The sequence below is a fragment of the Parasteatoda tepidariorum genome, chromosome 2 (genome assembly GCF_982258835.1).
Source record: "Parasteatoda tepidariorum strain Cologne lab strain chromosome 2, Ptep-v5.0, whole genome shotgun sequence".
Classification (NCBI taxonomy): domain Eukaryota; kingdom Metazoa; phylum Arthropoda; class Arachnida; order Araneae; family Theridiidae; genus Parasteatoda; species Parasteatoda tepidariorum.
In genome coordinates, this window is record NC_141756.1 from 86,436,293 (window position 1) to 86,457,204 (window position 20,912).

General features: G+C 29.0%; 1 protein-coding gene across 2 annotated transcripts in view; it reads left to right on the forward strand.

The window, feature by feature from the left end:
- Positions 1–20,912, forward strand: part of LOC107453736 (dual specificity protein phosphatase CDC14AB) — a 135,830-nt gene that overhangs the window by 94,295 nt on the left and 20,623 nt on the right. For both annotated transcript variants that reach the window (XM_087157670.1, XM_087157669.1), the window contains exon 4: positions 17,670–17,762. In XM_087157670.1, coding sequence (XP_087013796.1) covers positions 17,670–17,762 — 93 coding nt within the window. The remainder of the gene's footprint in view (positions 1–17,669; positions 17,763–20,912) is intronic.

Below are 20,912 nucleotides of genomic sequence, written 5' to 3' on the forward strand. Positions count from 1 at the left end.
TATAAAACCGCCATACGTTTATTCTGCCGTAAAGAACTTTTATAAAAATTCATTATCTAAATAGAAACCGCCTCGCTACTTCATAAAGAAAGGCAGGTGAAAAGAATTAAAAAATAGATAAATTCAAAGAAAATTAAAATGTAAGTAAAAAGTATAAATAAAATATATAGTATATAGTTGAAATTCTCCTAATTTCATAACATATTTTTTAATGTAGTTATTCTAAATATTTATGATTTTTTTTAAAAATTATATTCTCTTCAATTTAAATATCTATATATTATATCATCGTAAATTGAAATGTCTGTAAACAATTGTAAAATTTCTGATGTCATTATGAACCTTAATTATTATTTTGTTTCAGTAATTAGCGTTTAAGGTTGATGTTTCCTAATGATTAAGTATGAACAAATTGCTATTAACGACATATTTTAAAATCAGGGATTCTAAATTTAACTTAACTTATCTTTATAAAAGAATATGTAGATAAAAAAAGTGTCGATATATGCCTTCATTTTTCTTAATAGTTAAAGTTAAAACTGAACTTTTTAAAATAAAGTATTTATCGTGTCATTTTCACCAACTAGCAAAACATTTTTATAAGTTTAAAATGGTATTTTTTTAATATAATAACCAAGAAAGTTTTTTTTGAACTATGTTTATGAACGGAAATAATGCGTTAATTACGTAAAGTTTGAAGGCTAATAACCAGAAAAAGTCTAATTTATTTTTACAAGAGAAAGATGCAAAGTTATCATATCTTTGCTTGCGATCTCCGAGATCTGTAGACACAGTGACGTCATGAGGAGGGAAATCGTAGCTTCAGCTCTAAGAGCGGAGTGAACTAGCCCTTGTATTCTCTTTAGCCATGGTTTACCCTAGCATCATTTTGGAAATAATCATTAGTGTATTACTTCGTTTTTTCAAGATTATTTCCAAATATTTTTTTTTTTAGTTGGGTTTAACAATAAAAAAAACGACTTTTTGTAGCGATTCAGAAAACCGGAAAAATCAGTTATCCGGAATAGCGGTTCCCTACTGTATTTGTATTGAATTTGTTTGCATTTTCAAGGGTCTGTCCAGGCATTTTGTGAAAGGTCCGTTTTTGTAAAATTGTGAAAAAATTACTCGTAATTTGTGAATATAAAATAAACGTTAAGTCACATTCTTTCAACCAGGGTCCGCTTTTGTGAATTTGTGCAAATAGGGTCCGTTATTGCAAAAAAACTTTTTCAAGTAGTTTTTAAATTGTAAAGACGTACAAGATTATGCTCAACACTGTAAAATTATAATTAAAAAAATTAAATTTTAAAAAATAAACAGCAATTGCAGCTACTAAATTAGCGATGCAACATATAAGTATTTGGTATTTAGCCTATACTGCTGAACGCAGAATATTCATTTCGTATGAATAAAGGAAAAGCTTCTGCCGAAGACAAAATTTAGTTAGTTTACATCTGTCTTTCTCCCCCCCCCCCTTTCCTGGGAAGGGTTTATTCGATTAACAAAACAATAATGAAGATAAACAAATTTGTGAAGGGTCCGATTAAAAGATAAATTATTTTGTAAAGGGTCTCTTTTTAAGTTAAAATATTTTGTGAAGGGTCTGTTTTTATGAAAAGATATTTTGTGAAGAGTCCGTTAACGGACCCAAATTTCTTCTAAACAGACCCCTGATTATTTTATTTATTATAAATGAATAATGAATCGATTCACTTATAACTATGTTTACTAACAGTTTGTGAAGAAAAAAAGGAAAAGAAATATTCTTAAAAAAATGTCAACAGGAAATCAAATATATCTTTAATTCTAAAATTTTCCAAATATCATTCTTTGAATGCTTTTAAATAAGTGTAATTGATTCATTCAGAAATTTCATCATAAGATTACGAAACTTTGAAATTATAAATATATTATCGAAAGCTTTTAGCTTTAAGAAAACAATAGTTAGAAATGGTTAGTTAATTTATCAATAATTTATAACTTTCTATATATAACTATATTATTATTTATAAACAATTTATTATATTTTTGATTATTTTCTGTTTTTTATGATTATTTTTTTTTCATACTTGCAATTCATAAAATGCGTAACTTAATACCACTAAAGTTTTAAGGGTACAATGTGAACTTTTAGTACACTTTTAGTTTTAAAGTACACTTTTAGTTTTAAGGGTACAATAAGTTTTAAAATGGTATGCAATAAATAAGTTTTAATTAAAAAGGCTGAATGCATGAAATAAACTTTAAACTTGGTAACTTAGATTATTTTTAATTATTACTTTTGTTAAGTAGTTGTTAATTTACGTAATAGTATTTTTTAAATAGCTGTTAGTTTAAATAATCTAAAAAAAAAAAAAAAACTTTGCATTACAATTAAAAAAAACTGCATTTTCTATTTTTCTCTTTCTTGTTTGTTATGACTTTTCTTTTTTATCGCAATTACCCAACTTATACATTTTACAAAATTAATCGTTAGTGTTTCAAAATAAATATATATTTTTTCTTCTCTTTTGTAATACTTTTTAAGATATATTACAATTCTCAAACACAAACAATGCAATATTTTTTTCTTTCAAATTTTATAATTTATCTCTTGACGATTAAAAATATCATTTTCTATAGAAAATGATAAATCTTATTGAATGTATATTTGTACACGTTTAATCTTTTTGAAAATGTACTTTTTAATGGTCTTGATTTTTATAAGAAAAATATAGGAATTCCACAAGGTAATTCTTTTTCTTGTGCTGTTGCTAATATTTTTTTGAAGCTAAATTTGTTAAGTTTAGTGATTTTAATGCTTTTAGATATATTGATGATTTTATTTTATTGTGATAATTATGATTTTATTTTTAATATGTATCCTAAAGATTTGTTTTTGAAGAAGACTAATGAAAGTTGCTTAAATGTTGAATATTTAGATTTTAAAATTGATATTGTTGATAAACAAATTAAAATTGTTGTTTATGATTAAAGGAAGGCTTTTAAATTCAAAGTTTTTCTGTAATGTTGATACTAATTTGTGCAGTAAAATTTTCAAAAATTTAGTTCTTCCTTTTGCAAAATGCAACCCTGCTGCATTTTGCAAGAGATTCTCAATTTCAGACTTCATTTTTCGCCCTCTCATTTCTCTGTAATAGAATAGAAAAATCTCTAGAATTTTTGCTGATTACGGGGACCAACTAAGCATTGTCGATTTTTTTTTTCTTTATTAGCGATAGAAAATTTCACTTCTCTTGTTAATTTCATCGTCCCGCAGTGGACTGATCGTTAAGACACGGTTCCCAGCAGATCACCGATTTTTCTACATATTTAATTATTTTTTATCTCTCACAGAACCTTCTATGAGCCGAAACGAATGTTGCTCCCTAAAATTATTCCTCATAAGGCATACATCCCACTAGTTTATTTCAAAATTGGCGAGTCACACTTCCCTAGTTTCCCTTGTAAGAAGTGAGTCGCGTTTGGAAAATTTTACTTTTAATGCAGAAAAAGACACTAGTTTTTGATAGTGCATTTCATAATTATAAATTATTAAATGCTAAATATAATATTTCTCACATATTTTGATCTAAATAAAAAATGAAAAAAATATGTCAAATAAAAATTCGTCGTCAAAAAGTTAAACCCCTTTAATGACTCCAAATTATGGCATATAGCAACAACCATTTCAAGAACTCATATTTCCACAAACTAATCTTGCCGGTTCATGCCAATTCCATAACGTTTAAGAATTAAATCAAAACACGACTTCAAACCGATTACATTAATTTTTTCTCCCTTCACAAAACTTGCAAGTTTGCGTGTGGCACGAATTTAATATGGCCATGAGCTAGCACATAATTTCAGATCACCCGCTGCGCTAGTTCCAGAGAAGGTCAGTTATTTTACTCGCTAAGATTTTCGTCACGATACATTAGCATCCATCTTCTGAGAGGGCGACATTACTTAGATCTGGGAAAAGTTTTACACTTTCTCTCTTCATTTTAGAGGCGTAATGCCACATTATTATTTAGTTTGTGCAAATGGATATATTTTTCATTTTGGGAATTTGTATAAACTGAGCAAATGTTTCAAAATGCTTCCTTTCAGAAAAGTTAATCGTATAATGTGTCTCGAGGATTATATTTAATATTCTTTATGACTCCTTAATTTCTAAAAAGTTGTCACGCGAGACCAGAAAAGATAGCTGAAGCCACCGAAAAGCATTAGAGATGAGACCGGCTCAATATGAACCCGAAAGTCCGAGCCAGAACCCGACATATTGTAATGGTATTGGTTACCATTAATTAACTCAACTAAACATATGATCAACATCAATAATAATTATATATATTATTTAATAATAACAAAGTCACACAGACCCTTAGCCACACAGGTTCGATGTTTCACACAGAAACATACTTCAACTAACTAATAACATAGTCACATAGACTCTTAATCACTAAGATTACCAGTTTCACCTAGAAACAACTAAAAAGATTTCGGTCGCGCTAGGATTCAAGATAACATTTTCATAAACTTATAAATAAACGGTTTGATTCTGTTAAAGTATAAAAAAATTAAAAATTTATGAGGTTTAAAAAAATTCGGTAATCAGCTTTTGTTCGGTGCTTCTGTTTTGTGAGGCTAGCACTAATTTTCAAATAACTCCTAATCAAGGAAGGCTCAGGAACAAGGGCGCCGGCAGCGGGGTGCACCTGCACTCCCCTGGTTTTTTTTTTTTAAAACAATTAAAGAGACACAGAAAAACAATTGATACATAACAATTAAAAAATTGTTTAATCGAACAAGAATTGTAATCGTCTTGTTTGCCGTCCAGATTTGTTTATAACTTTTTCAATGAATTCTGAGTCATTGTTGATTTTTTTGTTATGCACACTAAGCATGCACAAACTTGGCAGATATCTAAGCTATATTTTTAAATTTCATTTAATAAAATATAAAAATTTTTTATATTTTCTATTAGTTATTTAGTTTAACAAAGGCGTATAACACAAACTCACTTCTCACAACTGCAAAACTTCATCAACACATTAAATACCAATGATAAGCGTGCACAAACACGTTAGTATACAAAATTACGGTTAGTAGTTTTTTATTTGTGTTTCATAGTCAGTAGCTATGCCAGAGCCATCGATGCAGTTTCTCGTGACTAAATTTGAAAGTACAAGAAAATCGTACTTTTTTTTTAAATATCTTGTTAACAATGAAGAAATGTATCTTGAAAAAAATTAACAGATGAAACTATATGTAATAACAAAACAATGCCAGCGCCATCAATAGAGTTTCTCATGGCAAAATTTGCAAGTACAAGAAATTTGTACTTTTTTTTAAATATCTTGTTAACAATGAAGAAGTGTATCTTGAAAAAAAATTAACAGATGAAAGTATGTGTTATAAAAAAACAAAATGTAATAACAGAATATTTAAAAAAAAAAAATTTTTTTTTTGAGGGGGGGGGGGTAGTTTGTTAGAGGGTTGCACCCCCTTTTATATTATTCTGCCGGTGCCCTTGCTCAGGAAATTAATTCTCTGAAGCCTCCTTTTGTTTTATGAAAATATTTTTACTGTTTTGAGTGTATTTTTACTTTTAAATTTCTCTAAAAATAATGAAGTAAATGATCGATTTCTTTATGATTTTAAGTCCCCGTAATTACTTAAAACAAAAAATTTCCGCATTTTCTTTCTCATTTCTTAAAAAAAAAAAAATATTATAAAACCATTACTGTAACTTAATCCGAACCACTTAAAACAATAACAAACTCTAATATTTTCCTTTGCTACCCTTTTTGGCAGAGTTTCAAACAACCTTCAAGGTCATATAAGTGATAAATGGGTAATAATAATTCTTTTTTTTTTTTCCTTTGCAAAATACCTTTTTTAAATCTATTGAAAAAATCCCATAGGAAAACTTCCCTTCCTTAGACGTTTTGAAGTTCTTTACGAATAAAATTACTCGCTACATGGGGATTTGTATTTTTAAACTATTCATTAATTTAGATTTGATTAGGTGTGTTTTCAGTAAAGAAATATGACAGCTTAGTTTATAAATAGTTGAGTTATAAATGAGCGTACTAAAGATAATATTTCTTATCTCCATAATTTCTAAAAAAATATTAGAAAAAAATGGTGCTGAGAAAAAATTGAAGGTAAATTCTTAAATTACTCCTTGTTACGTTGAGTTATGTTGAGATGTAATTTTATATTTTCTTTTTATGATCGTTATGAATTTCGCGAGTAATATCGAATTCAAAAGCAATCGACTAGTTATTGATTTATTAAGTTTTTTTTTTTTTTTTTTTTTTTTTTTAGAAATGCGTAAGGAAATAGAAGACATTTTTGTTCTATGCATCAATTTTTATTAACCTATTAATGCGTTAACCTATATTTGACATAACGTAACAACATAAATATTTTTAATAGGATGTTAATGTTGTTTGAGTAAGTTTTTTTTTTGTATTACTATTTTTTGTAAGCTTTCAAATTTTTTTCTCTGGATTGAATTATTAAAAATAGAACAATAATTGTTTCACTATGGTTACTTTCATTACTAACAAAGCTTGATAGCTAAATTTTTGAAATTTTTCTGTTTAGTTTTTTAAAATTAAATCACTGAAATTTCAGGATTTTGTTCTTTTTCCAATTTTATCTCGGAACTTTTTTGATTAAGTAATTAGCCTATGCGCTCCTACACCCTAGAGCCCAAGGTCAAGGAAACTGAGATGGGCACAGTAGGCCTTGCCCCTATATGGGCTGTCGCGCCGCTGAGTTTTTAATTAGCCTATCCAGTAAGCAGATGTTAATGTTAAGGTCCGTATACCTTTGTAATTTTGAACCAAATTTAGAAAACAAGTAAACTTGTATAAGAGACTAGTTATTGTGGGTATTTTATCAACGGAATGAACCTGCGGTGCATGGAGAAGGAAACCTCAAAAAGCTTTTACGGTCTGCCTGGCGGTAATAGGGATTCTAATGCACGATCCATCTACAACTGAGAACGTTTTGCAACAGCACTGTGGTCTGCTAGGTGCCAACTGGTACAATCATTGAAAAGAATGTTTTTGTAGTGATTGGCAACATTTAGATTTTGACTTTTAAACCTTAAATCATATTCATATTTTTTTTACTTACTATTCAAACGTATGCATATAACGTATATTAGTTGAGTAATTATGCTTTCAAGTGTTCCCGGGTGTGGAATTTGAATCGACCAGCCATCACTGGGATTCGAATCCGGTTCATCTCATTGGAAGGCGAGCGCTCTATCCTCTGAGTCACGTAAATCTTACACGTTAATGTAACTACGTAATTGATATTTCTTTTTGTAACCTAAAACTTTGCTTTAAGAAAGCCCTGTACTTGGACTGCAATTACAAATTTAAATATTTATATAATTAGTGTATTATTGTTGACAGAACTATTTCGTTTTTACAAAATAAGACTTTATTATGAAGTCCTTGCGCTATCACTTTGTTTTAGGAAAAATTTTTTTTAAATGACGCTAGGCATAAAATGGGTTAAATGAAGAAATAAATTATGAATAATCTTTGTTTCGGTTTAAAGGTGATAGTTATATTTTATATTGTTATTATCCGTTCTTTCTCGAAACGCATGATTAACACGTGCCTTGGTAAGAACAGTAAATTTATTTTAATTGCACTGATAGAAATAATCCGTTATTTTTAATTAGTTACGGGAAATTATATGCCTCAAATAAATTTTATTACGATTTTAACCTTGGAAACTACCGCCTGGAACAAGTTTATGTCTTCACGGCGAATCAAAATTTTGTTTCCCCATCGTTCACCCGAAATAAATTATGTCATATTTACTGATTTATTAAACAGTAGTTAATATTTGCATATATATAGTTATTATTTTTTTTCAAAGTTGAAGTGAACGACTATACCTGAAAAAATATCCCACTCTGACAAGCTGATTTTTGAAACATACTTGATTAAAAACTTAAGAAACTATGAAAACAGTAATAAAAAATCAATGTATTCCCAGAGCTAAAAAAATAGGCTCCCATTCTCTAGACTTGCCAGACGTGCTTTTTTAAAAAGGGAGAGAGATCAACGGTATCGGATGACAAATCAGCGATGCTGTTTGTTTTTTTTTTTTTAAATTAATTAATAATTTAATTATTTTGTATAGATTTTTTTTTCTTTTTCTGTTTAAATTCTCATTTGTTGTTAAATTAAGTAAAACAAAATTAGTTAACAGATACCTTATTTACACTAAGATAAGTTTAAATAATTTTGATTGCCATTCGAGTGAGTTTATTTAGGATATCACAAATATCGGAAATACGGAGATATTGTAATGTAATGGAAAAACTTACCTAACTGGAGGGAAAAGAATATGAATAAAATATTTTTCTAACTAAATTACTTGTAACCAGAAATAAAGTTTCTGGCTGCAGCCTATCTACTCGGCATTTGATATAAGTTTTGATTTATGGACGAACAAGCAGACAAAAATTTCATGACAAATGCAAAATGAACAGGTTGAAGCTAGAATCTTTTTTCCCTTTTCTTATTTTTATTTATATTTATTTATTATTTATTCATTTTATTTTTTTGTTAAGAAAGTTTTTTTCCACCCGGCGTTTGGCATCTTTATTTGACTGACTGATATAAATCTTTTTGGTATCTTTAATTTTTGGAGACCGAAATTGTTCAGTATGATTGATTGAATTGATTGCTTCATTGAATTGATTGATCAGTGATTGATTCGAGACCTTCAATGTATAGCCTGATTTTATATAATTATATTTTTGAAACTATTATACACTTTGCAATAAATAATACACAAAATTAAAGGAAATTGTTTTATTTTTTTCCTTCCACAAACGGAAATGTTTGATGCAAGATCCTGTTTTTATTTACTCTATAATCAAAATTTTTGCGCATATTTTGCAGTTTCACTTTTTCGAGTGTTTCTAATGTTGCACAAACACGTTTTGTAAGTTATTACATTGTTTTCGGCCTCGGTGGTTCATGAACAGTGAACATATTCATGAACTTATCCGTATGAAAAATATCTACCTGATGTAAAGTCCGGGGAAATTGATGGCTATGTAACTAAGAGTAAAACACTTTTAACCTCACACTTACACTAATGTTAGTGAAGCATCAATGCCAGGAGCATTGAAAAACGTAGAGAAGCATTAGTGCAGCATAAGGATTCGTTGACAGTGTGAAACTACAAAATTCTGGAAAAAACTTGATTACAGAATAGATGATTATTGAGTAACAAAAGGGACACATTTCGAAAATTTGTAACTGAAAAAATAAAAATTAGTATATTTTTCGTCCTATATTTTTTTATTTTTTATTTTCATGTATGACATATTGCGACATGCGTAATAGTTATCAAAATAAAAAGTAAGTTACACATCCAGTTATTCGTTTTCCTATATAATATCGATGTTTTGGCTCCATCTGGTGTTTCAGTTTTAATACTTCTTTTTTTCTTTCCATTCACAGTTGTAAAAAAATATAAAAAAATTCATATTTATTGACCGTATATTAGTTTGATATCAATACTTAATCACTTTAATTATCTTTGATTTATTTGAAAGAGGAAGTTAGGCAAAGGTTTCCTCATACAAGAACTTTTAACTCATCTCTTTCATCCATTTCTAAAAATAGAAGCAAATCTTTCGATCTTTCATTGAATGCAAATTCTTAATCAAATATGTGTCTTCACATTATTTTTTTTTAATTAAAAAACACTATTATTTTCTTAAAGTAAAGCCAAACTTCGAGCTTCAATTAAAAAAAAAAACTAAAAACTAATGGCAAAAAAAGTGAAAGACATTTCTGGCACATGACAAGAAATATAAATAGAACACTTTTAAAAAAAGGTTTGTTTTGTCCGAAATAAAGGTACACTGAGATCATGTAGTACATATATCGCTGGCATAGAGGAAAATTTTTTGTATTTTTTTCAAATAAGGAAATAGTTGGGAACTAGTTTTATTAATTATTAATTGCATTTAAGATAGAATTAACATTAGAAAGTATTGTTTTCTTAATTATTTAAGTAAAAAATTTTTTTTTATGTAATTTGAAATCTATTTGAAGTGTTTTATTAAATAAAAGATTAATTTCTGAATAAGTTTACTTAAGTTTTTATTTTTTCGTATTTTTCAAAGTAATTTTTAACAAACTGGCGGCAAACAATTGTTTTTAACATAGAAGTGATTTAAAGACTTATTAAAAATGCGAGAAAGATATAATTTTGCAATTTTTAAAACGCTCCCCTTAAAATTTTTCGTTGATGCAAATTTAAATTTCAAATCGGTAAAAAATAATCTAGCAAACAAATAATTTTGTTAAAAAGTGATAAAGTCTGTTACCATACTAAATGGTTAAAACTTAAATATTCGCTTTCACTATTTCATATTATACGCGTTTCTTAATCGTAGACATTCTTAACAAAATAAACAAAGCGAACATGCAATTTACTAAAAGAACTCTCGTTACTGAACCGAGTGGTAAATATTATAGTTAGTAATAATTAATTTTATCTATCTGGCCGCTTGGGAGTAATGCATTCAGTAAATCACATTTAAAGGTAAGCTTCATATTATTTCTAGATTATCTTTCTCTGAATATATTCTTTTTATTCAAACTTTTACCCAGAAGAAATTAATTCCTTTGTAAAAATTATTTATCATCATTTCATATTTAACTTTATACTTAAAAGAGAATACATGATTTTTTACTAAAATTTGATTTATTTACACTTAAAATAAATCTTCTGAATTTTTTCAGTGTGCTATAATTTTGTTTCCGAAAAGGTTCTTTAAGCGTCTATAAATGATGTTGCATTTTTTTATTCAATATTATTGTCACGAAGTTATCACATTTCAACACACCTAAATATCCCATTGTAGCACGTCACGATAGGTTACATAAATTTATAAATTTAGAAGCAAAGCCTGTTATGTTATAGATCAAATTTTAAATTTTATTTTTAAACTTTAACTTCTAGTTTTAATGGTATTAGTAGCAATTGCAGTAATAATGATTTGATGTGCATGGAGGGATTTAGTGTGATTTTGATGGAAAAAAAATATTTAATCAGCTGATTTTAAATGTGTGATGTCACCGTGTTTGTTACCATTCCCTCAGCCTTGTCACTAGCTGTCATATAATTCATAAACCTCCTTCCTCTCCTTCAAGCGTGACAACATTTGTGAGCAGCGTTTTGGAACATTTGTTTTTCTAATTCAAAATAAAATCACACTGTTTAAAATTGAGAAATAAAATATAATCTATTGATTATAGATCATGCTATCCGTGTGAATTTAATCCTTTTGTGCATATTCAATATTCATTCAATTATTTACAACTATATATTGGAAACAGTATAAAGCGTAAAAATCATTTTATATTAACTGCCCTTTTTGATTAGAATTTACTTAAAATTACTGACTTAAGTACTCCCCCCCCCCCTTAAAATTCCATTTTCCGCATTTATAGATAATATAGACTACATATTTGAATATGTATATGTACATATTTTCATATAAAATTTCTTTCTTATTCTAATTTCTTTCAAGTCTTTTCGTAAATTTTTTCTCTTAATAAATAATGTCACCTGACCAAAAGATGGTCGTTCGTTGAAAGAGATACTCGTACGTTATCAGCAATGCAAAGAGCTCTGGGAACGTATCTGAGACCTTTGGGTTTGTATCCTGAGGCTGCAATCACGCTTAAGAAGATTGAATAATGGAGGAAAAGAAAATTACCTTGAAATAACTTTTGATCTAATGATCGGATTTTTATGTACAAGGACTTGAAACTTAATGCCTCGAGATGTTGACTTAAAATTTGATAATTAATTTGTGCAGACGATATTGTAAGTTACGAAATCAGACATCAAAACGTGCTTTTTCTGAATAAACATACTTTTTTCGACAAGAATTTCCGAACTTCAAGAACATTTGCTTCATTTCCGAAAACATACTAGTAGTTTGATGAACGGAATTCAAGATTAATGCATTTGAATTTTCAACATTCATTGTCCTGAACATCCTTCTAAAATGTATTAAGCGAGGAAATTAATGGGTTTCCATTTCAGTTTCGTGTTAAGTCACTGGTAAATGCATTAAAAGATATTATCAAGATCCCGTTATCGTTTGTGCATTGAATGTTGCAAAGGATTGTTCTACAAATCGTGCAGAATTGTTGAAGCTGCTGTTCTGTACATCGCAGATTAGGAAATCTTAGGAGTAACATTGATGTCTGTTCGCTTAGAAATTATGTTCATCTAAATGCAATCCAATGTAAATTCCTTTCCTAATTGAAGCCAGATTTTCTCAATAAAATTCCACGAATTATCGTCTGAAAGTAAAAGATTTGCTGCAAAAGTGAAGTAAGATCCAAAAAGAAGCTCTTACATGTATGTAAAAGAATTTTTTATATTTTAATGATTTAAACTCTTCGTTGTTCTAAATTTTGTTCATATAAACATACTCTAGTATGAAAATTAATAAGAGAATTTTCATACTTTATCGATTAACCTCAAACCAAATTGATGATGACAAATTTTGATGATATTTGGTTTAAATATAGGTGTTGATAAAATAAAAATACACAAAAAAATTATGGTCAAAAAAAATTTTTTTAAAATTTTTTTTAAATCTCTGGAGGTCGAAACTAATGAAAATTTTTTTGCCATGATAAAAGAAAAAAAAAATTAATGACAAAAGAAAAAGAGAACGCTTTTTAAAATCACTTGAAGCTAATTTGGTAATGAAAACATCGCTTTCCGGATGATAAAGTTTACATCGTTTTGCTTTTTACGTTACGATATTTTGGGTGATGTTGGAAGCTATGCTCCAACGCAATCATCTGGTATTTGACAAGCTTTTATAATAAAATCGAAGAGTAAATTAAAACCTACTTTGACATTATATACCTTATCAATGTAGGATCTATAAAAAAGTATGTGCGTACATATATTGAGCCAACACAGAGAGAGAGAGAATTTTTTTAGAATAGATAAGACTAAAAATTGTTTTTTGAGCGGGGCAATGGGGGGTTAAATAACTACGCAACATATTGCTTTATGATTGTACCCTCAGACCTGTGCTATTAATTATTAGTAGTTGTCTTGACATTCCTAATTTTCCTGATAAAAAATATTTCGTCCTCTGATGTCTAGCTTTTTTTCCTGGTGCTCCAGACTTTGTGTGTTTAGTACAACCCACCAATAGAAATGCTTATTTTTAAAGTAAATAAAAAAGAAACTCAATCAACAATTTTATAATATTAAATATATTATAGGTTATTTTTTAATGCAACGATACTATAACAATTTTTTATCTAATACTATAAAAATTCTTGTTGTCTACTGCTCCAAGTTAAAATTAACTAACGTTATAACTTTCTGACTAAAAAAAGTCATTCTTAATTTGATAATATGTAGTATATTCCATTATTCTTTTACGATAAAATTTGCCTCAATTATACTTAAATGGAGTAAAATTATCTTTTTCTTTAATTCGTCATTTACTTTTTTTTTTAATAGTTGCCTTGTATATCTAGACTGTACAAAAAATGCCCTGTTTTTTGTGCTAATTTTTTTTCTTTGACCTGCAACGAGACCTGTACTTTTGCACTAATTAATATTAACCTGTGGACAAAGAAATCAGACTCATCCTATCTTTTTTAAAATAAAACTTAAAGTAAAATAATTTACGAATACTGTAATATATACTCAACGCTAGTCGAAAAAGTAAAAGCAATGTAATTTTTTTAGGCTACATAAACGTCAAACGATTAAATTCGTCTACATTACAACGTCAAACGTGATTGAAAAGAAAAACTTGAATAACATCTCAACTCTTCGCTGCACGTGCTGAAATAACTATAATATCTTTCTTCCGGCGATCGTGCGTGTAGTTGCTTATATCACGGTTTTATATTATTTTTTTTATTAAGGAAAAGTATTCGCCTTCCTTTGCTAAGCAGAAAAAAATAATTCCGAATTGTTTTAGGAAAACAGAGTAATATAGAAAATGCTTCTATAAATAGTTTCCAAAGCCTTCTTTCCATAGTTTCGAAAAAGAAAAAAAGCAGTAACTGAACCAAAATTTTTAGCTAATGTATTGATCCATTTATAAATGAAGCGGAAAAGAGATTTTGAGAGAAATTTTATCTTTCAATTTTACTTTTTGCTTATATCGCCATATCTCGAGAACTTTTTAAGCAAATTAAAGAATTTTTGTACACAATTATGAAATTCGTTTATCTGAAGATAGTTCCATGCAAAATATACCATACCTTTTAGTACATATTTTTTTGTTTTTCATTATTTTATTTAATAACAGTCGAAATAAGTTTGAATCGTAAGGTATAAAATTTTTTACATAATTTTAATGAATGTAATTTTTAAAGATAAGATACAAAATGTGAGCGAAATAAGTCGAATAGTTCCTGTGAAATCGAATTTTAAATATACGACTTTTTCAAGATTTTGTAGCTTAAAATATCGTCTGCTCTAATTGATTAGCATATTTGAGGCCATCCCCTTAAAACTTTAAAGATTTAATCCTAGAACGTGAAGATCTGGTTGTTACATCAAAAGTTATTTAGGGTGGTTCATTTATTTTTTTGCGCACTGTTATGTGCGTTAAAAAGAAGAAGAAAAAAAATGGACCACCCTGAATAACTTTTGATCTATTGATCGAATTTCACGTTCTAGGACTCATTCTTAATGGTTTGAGCGAAATGGATCGAATAGTTCCTGAGAAATCAAATTTTAACTATACGACTTCTTTAAAATTAAATTTTGGAACTTTTGCTTAAATTTTGCATTTTGCCATGTAAAATTAATTACATACATGATGCAAAAAATTGTATATCATGCAATTTAAGACTTTTTCGACTATTATTTAATACTATAATAAAGAGTAATACATATTTGTTGCTAAGATAAATTTTTTTGCATGAATTATCTTTGGATAAATGAATTTTATAATTTTTAAAATCTCTGGTTGTCCCACTATGGACTGACCGTTACGATACAGTTCTCGGAAGATCATCGAAATCAAGCATCGCTGGCAGCTGACAGTGAGTGGGTGGGAGACCGCTTTGATCAGACTGCGAAAGGAACGATGGTGCACGGTATCAGTCCTCGTTAGATTGAACGACCATAAAGAGCTCGACTTCGCTCTCAGGTCGTCGGGCTACTACGCCGGATGCGGGAGGTGTCATTTTCTCTGCAGAGGATCAAAATTGTGATGGGATGTCTTCGTATCATCCTCAAGGATGTTTCCCAGACCTTCGCTAGTAGCTCATTCTTCAGCTCTTATAGAGTACTACTGCTCAGGGTTCGTGATTTTTTTGATTTTCCTAAAAAAAATCAAAAAAATCGGATTATTTTGATTTAAATCGGATTTTTTTGATTGAAATCAGATTTTTTTTGATTTCTATTCAAAAACACTATAAGAGCTTTAATTTATGATTAAAAAAACCTTATAAATGTTTTATCAAAATTAAATTAATATTAAAACTATATTATAACAATATTTTAGAAGCTCTAACTTACTAAAATAATTTTTCATTATAATGCATAGCGACCATTTTGATACAAGGGCATGATTGAAATTAAAAGACAAGATAAAATAGATAATTTAAAGAATACTTCTTTAACTAGTAACACAAAGTTTCAATTAGCACACCATAATTTTAATTTAAAATTGTGATCTCTTTTTTTTTCCCCTCATGATTTATAAAATGGCAAAATAAATGCAACAGATTATGTTTATAAATGTTGTCATTCATCAAAAAATAAATATTCAATCTATAAATTTTTATGTTAAAATATTCATTTTTAATCCTATATCAAAATACATAAGTTAAGCTAAAAATCATTTAAAAAAAAATCTATGTACTCATTGGAATTTTTTTCACAAAAGAAAATCTGATAATTTCAAAGATACCGTAAACATATTATAAGAAGAAAAAAAAAATACCAGTTAATAAACCCTACTGCTTCAAATAGACTTTGTAAGGGAAGAATGACACTATATCAGGAAAAAATATCTGAACTCAGCTTCTTTTTTTTTCTTTCTATTTTTGGCATATTAAGGTAATTTCTTTTTAATATTACCTCGAGCTTTAGAAACATAGAAATTTCCATCAATAAACTATAATGTAGATTTGAATTCCATGCTTTTTTAATCAAAAGGTAGAATTTTAATTAACATTTGCTTTTTTTTTCTTTTTGAAAAAAAATCACGTTTATTTACTTTCTACAGCTATGCAAGTCTATATTAAGACAGCATTTAATATTTACTTTAATCTGTACTTTCAATGTTAAGAATCAAAAGATTTTTAAACATGTAATTTCAAATGTGTTTAACACACACCAAGAAAGAAAGTAATTTCGTTAACTAAAATTAATTAATGCAGCAATTTATTTAAAATAAATTTTAAGACTAAGAAAAGAAAATAATAAAATTATCAATATTTAAAGCACTGTTTTTTAACTTTTGAAATCAATATAATATATATATATATAAATTAGTTGATTTAAATCAATGATTTTTTTAAAAAATTCATTTGATTTTAATCAGGATTTTTTTAAAAAATTCATTTGATTTTAATCATGATTTAAATCGTGATTTAAATCAAGCTGATTTAAATCAACGAATCCTGCTACTGCTACTTAAAAATCTCTTGATTTAACTTCTTAACTATGAACGATAAGCACACGTAGTCTGTAGCAATGCAGAGGAAAGTAGTGATTTCTGTTCTTAAATCTGATCTACTTATATAATTTGTTCATTATGCTCTTTGATTTTTAAACCCCTGTAAGTTTTTCAATGTCGGAAGATCATAAATTTGTTGCAAGAAAAAAATATTTCAGTGGGAAAAAAGTATTTTCTTGTTATTACTTTATAGCAGTGTTTCCCAAACTTATGACTTTTGTGTACCCCTTCTAAATTTTTCCTAACGCTGCGTACCACTGATAAAAAAATGAATGTACTTTTTACTATAAAAAAAAAATTGCGCAAAAGTTAAAAATCACAAATGGCTATTGACACCATTAAATATTAACTGTTAACTCTGCAAAAAATAGCCAATAGAAAAATACGTAATCGTAAATTTTCATGGTTAGCTTTGTTTTAGAAATTTTTTCGTTAGAAATTTTCGTTTGTTGCAAGATATTTCGCATAAGAACGCGTACCCCCTCTAAACTGTTCCCGTACCCCTGGGGATACGCGTACCATACTTTGGGAAACACTGCTTTATAGTAACAAACAGGTTGGGTGAGACAGAGTATTATCATACTTCGAAAAAGAATTTTATTACTCTCCCCCCAATTTTTTCTTCTAAAATGATTTTTATAATTGTAGCTAAAAGGATAACGTATTATTCGAATAAACATTTAAGGACTTTTGTTCACGGAGTTGCTCATGAAAAAAAAGTGTTATGAACTTAGTTTTGTTTCATTTTCCTTTATTTATTTCTTCTGAATGATCTTAGATCTAGATGATCTTAGTTTATTGGTCGAACTATTATTTGATGATTAAAAACTTACTATTTCGATTCATGACTGTATTTTTTCCCTCTTTTAATAAATTATTTAGTGCTAGGACTTGCATTGTTTTATTAATGAAATTTCCTCTTTTGCAGTCGAGAACCTTGGCCAAGAAGAAAATTGTTCATTACTCTTCCACAAACGGCGAGAAGCGTGTAAATGCAGCTTTTCTTGCTGGTTCTTATATGGTGAGAAATCCTGTCTGCCTTTGCTGTGATGCATTTGCTATATTGTAGTAGGATATTTTGTTTGTAGTTACGTGTTACATAGCATGATAACGTATGGTGTGCTACTTGTAACTTCAGGTCAGAATAGTCTCGAAGCTAAGATCAAGAATGACTATAAAGTCAAAAGTCCGTGTCTTGTTGAAGACTAACTGAAGATTTCTAAATATCTAAGAATTAAAAGAATAATAAATTAATAATTAAATATATGTATTTTTTTGTTGCATAAGTTACAAAGTAGAAACGGTCGGAATGGGCCATTAAAATATTGCGTAAACACTAAATGAAAGAGGTTTTATTTTCTAGTTATTGCTGACAAGGGGAGGAGGAGTATGAAACGCTTTATGTTTTGGAAACACAGTTTCTTCTTTCTAAGAAATATTCCTTGAAATCAGTATTAAAAAATTAAATAAGAATTACTTTAAGCATATATGGGATTGAGTTTGTGGTTTGCTAATTTTGTTTATAAGGAGAGTAAAAATTGATTAAAAAACATGAAATTTGGACTTATATAAGCTTTGAACAACTACTTAAAATAATTTACTTTCATTTATTTACTTTTTCACGCTTCTTTCATATGTAAATCTAAAAAGAGTATAATGTATTTAAGCACTTTAAGGATTCAAGAATGACTACCGCAGATGCATTATCCGCTAATTTTGTTGTTGAACTTAAGCAGCAATCGTTGTGGGCGTCACAGGGCTCCGATTTTTGAGGGGAACGATATGGAATTCACAGTCATTTTCTCTAAATTGTACAAATAAGAAGAAAATTATGGTGACTAAATATTTACAAAAAAATACATTATTTTATTTCTTTCCTGTTTTTAACTTTGACGAATTTAAGTCGATGATGATTCATAAAAGTTGTCTTTATTTGTTTAAAATATATTGTGTGGGCTTTTAGGTTGTAGTTTATTTACGTCGCACTAGAGCTTCACAATGGGCTATTGCCGGCGATCTGGGAAACATCCCTGAGCTGAGGATGTTCCGAAGACATACCATCACAATTTTGATCCTCTGCAAAGGAGATGTGTGGGCTTTTAACGATTTCTAATTACTGAAGGGGACATAATACTCATCGTTTCCCGGCCAACAATGCCCATGGTAACCGTACAATATGACTTCCCAAGTTAAGGTTACAATCTAGGAAGCAGACTACAGCATCTATTTTCTTTCTTTTTTGCCTTTTATAATTTACTAGAAATAATGTTATCAGCAAACAATTCTTCTTACGGCAAGGATCCCATATCAATGCCGTTAGAAATAACAATCTCAAGTTTCAGCTATCAAACTGGTTTTTATATTATTTGTCCTTTTTCCTCCTGCAATAAAAATTTGTCAAGGTATGTTGTTGTTGTTAATTTACGTCGCACTAGAGCTGCGCAATGGGCTATTGGCGACGGTCTGGGAAATATCCCGGAGGATGATCCGAAGACATGCCATCACAATTTTGATCCTCTGCGGAGGGGACGTCAAGGTATGATATCGTTTTATGAAGGAAAAAAAGTGCTATTATGAAAATACTAGCTTACTTATTTAAAAACAAGCTGATTACACATTCTTCCAAAGGGATGAAAAATATTGCAAATGCGTATCATTATTTTTCTGCTTATTAACTCCATCAAACAAGTTGAATTTTTTCGATCGATGGCGTAGTAATAGCATCAGAGTATGAACCTAAGAATGATTGAATGATTTCCTCATCTCTTTGCTTAGATATATAACTTTAAATTTATAACTTTTTTTCTACAGTAAAATAATCATTATAAATTGTGCATTCTGACGTGGGCGACGCTGCTCCTCCACCGTGGCTTCGCCACAGCTACCCACTGGGTAACGAGAAGAGAGTAGCAGATCTGGGATTTTTTTCTGTACCATTAATTCCAAGAAGTAAAAAGCAACGCAAGATAATATCAGAAACTATATATTCTAATATTATATAGCATAAAAACTAATGCAAAATAATTTTATGGCGAACGCTAGATAATATTAGTTTGCATAGAATCTAATATTATATCAGGCAGAGCAAACAGCGACCTCTTGTATCTTTCTAATATTAGAAGTTGTGCAAGATAACGTTAGGTTTTACTAGTTTTCTGACATTATCTAATATCAGTTGCTACTTGGGGTGACCACTTTGATCAGCCTCGTAGGGATCGAGATTGTGCGTTATCAGTCTTCGTTAAACAAATCTGTCGTATACTGTTCGATTTCACGTACAGATCTTCAGACAACCGAAGCGGGGAAGCCACCTCCTCTGCAAAGGATAAAAATTACGATATCAAATTATGATGACATGTCTTCGAATCATTTTCAAGGATGTTTCCCTGACTATCGCCAATAGCCCACTGCTCAGTTCTAGTACGATGTATATTAAGTACTAATGCTACTACTTATCGAATCAAAATATTGTTCATTGTAGATAAAACACATAAGATTCCAAATTGAAAAAAATCGATTCACTTCCATAAGTTACATGGACTTATTAATGATCTTTCGCATTGCATGCGTCGAGTTTTAATTTTCTAAATCATAGATAGGATCAATCAGATTTTTTGAGCTAGATCAAAGTTTTTTTATTAAAAAAAAATTTCAACTGCAGGAGCCGAAAGCGGTTGCCGTCTAGGAAATATGAGATCCTGATTGGAGAAATATATTTTCTCGCGAAAATTCACCAATCAAGTTCCCCTGTTTTCTCGACGGTGATCGGAGATGTGGTAATTGCATTTTGTGAGAATGCTCCGTAAATTCGAGCATGAGCATCTAATTTTGCCGCAAAAGCACTGAATTGCTCCAGTAAAAAACTTCCTCTCATGTGCTTTAATGCGAGCCGATATTATTTTTTTCTGATCGTTATAAAAACTGTAACTGTAGTTACATACTTTCAATGTTGATCGTCTGCTATTTTTTTGAAAAGTGTAAAACGTAAGTTCTGCAGATAAATCAAATTTCTTTAAGGTAAACAGAAAGTTTGAAGTATTTATAGTGGTCTTAATATTTTATTTAGATAAAAAAAGGCATTAATGTCTTATTTTCTTAGATGATTCATTTTCATGGACATCTTTTTTCGTTTTTAGGATAAGATCACAACTAAAACAGCTACTATTTCTTA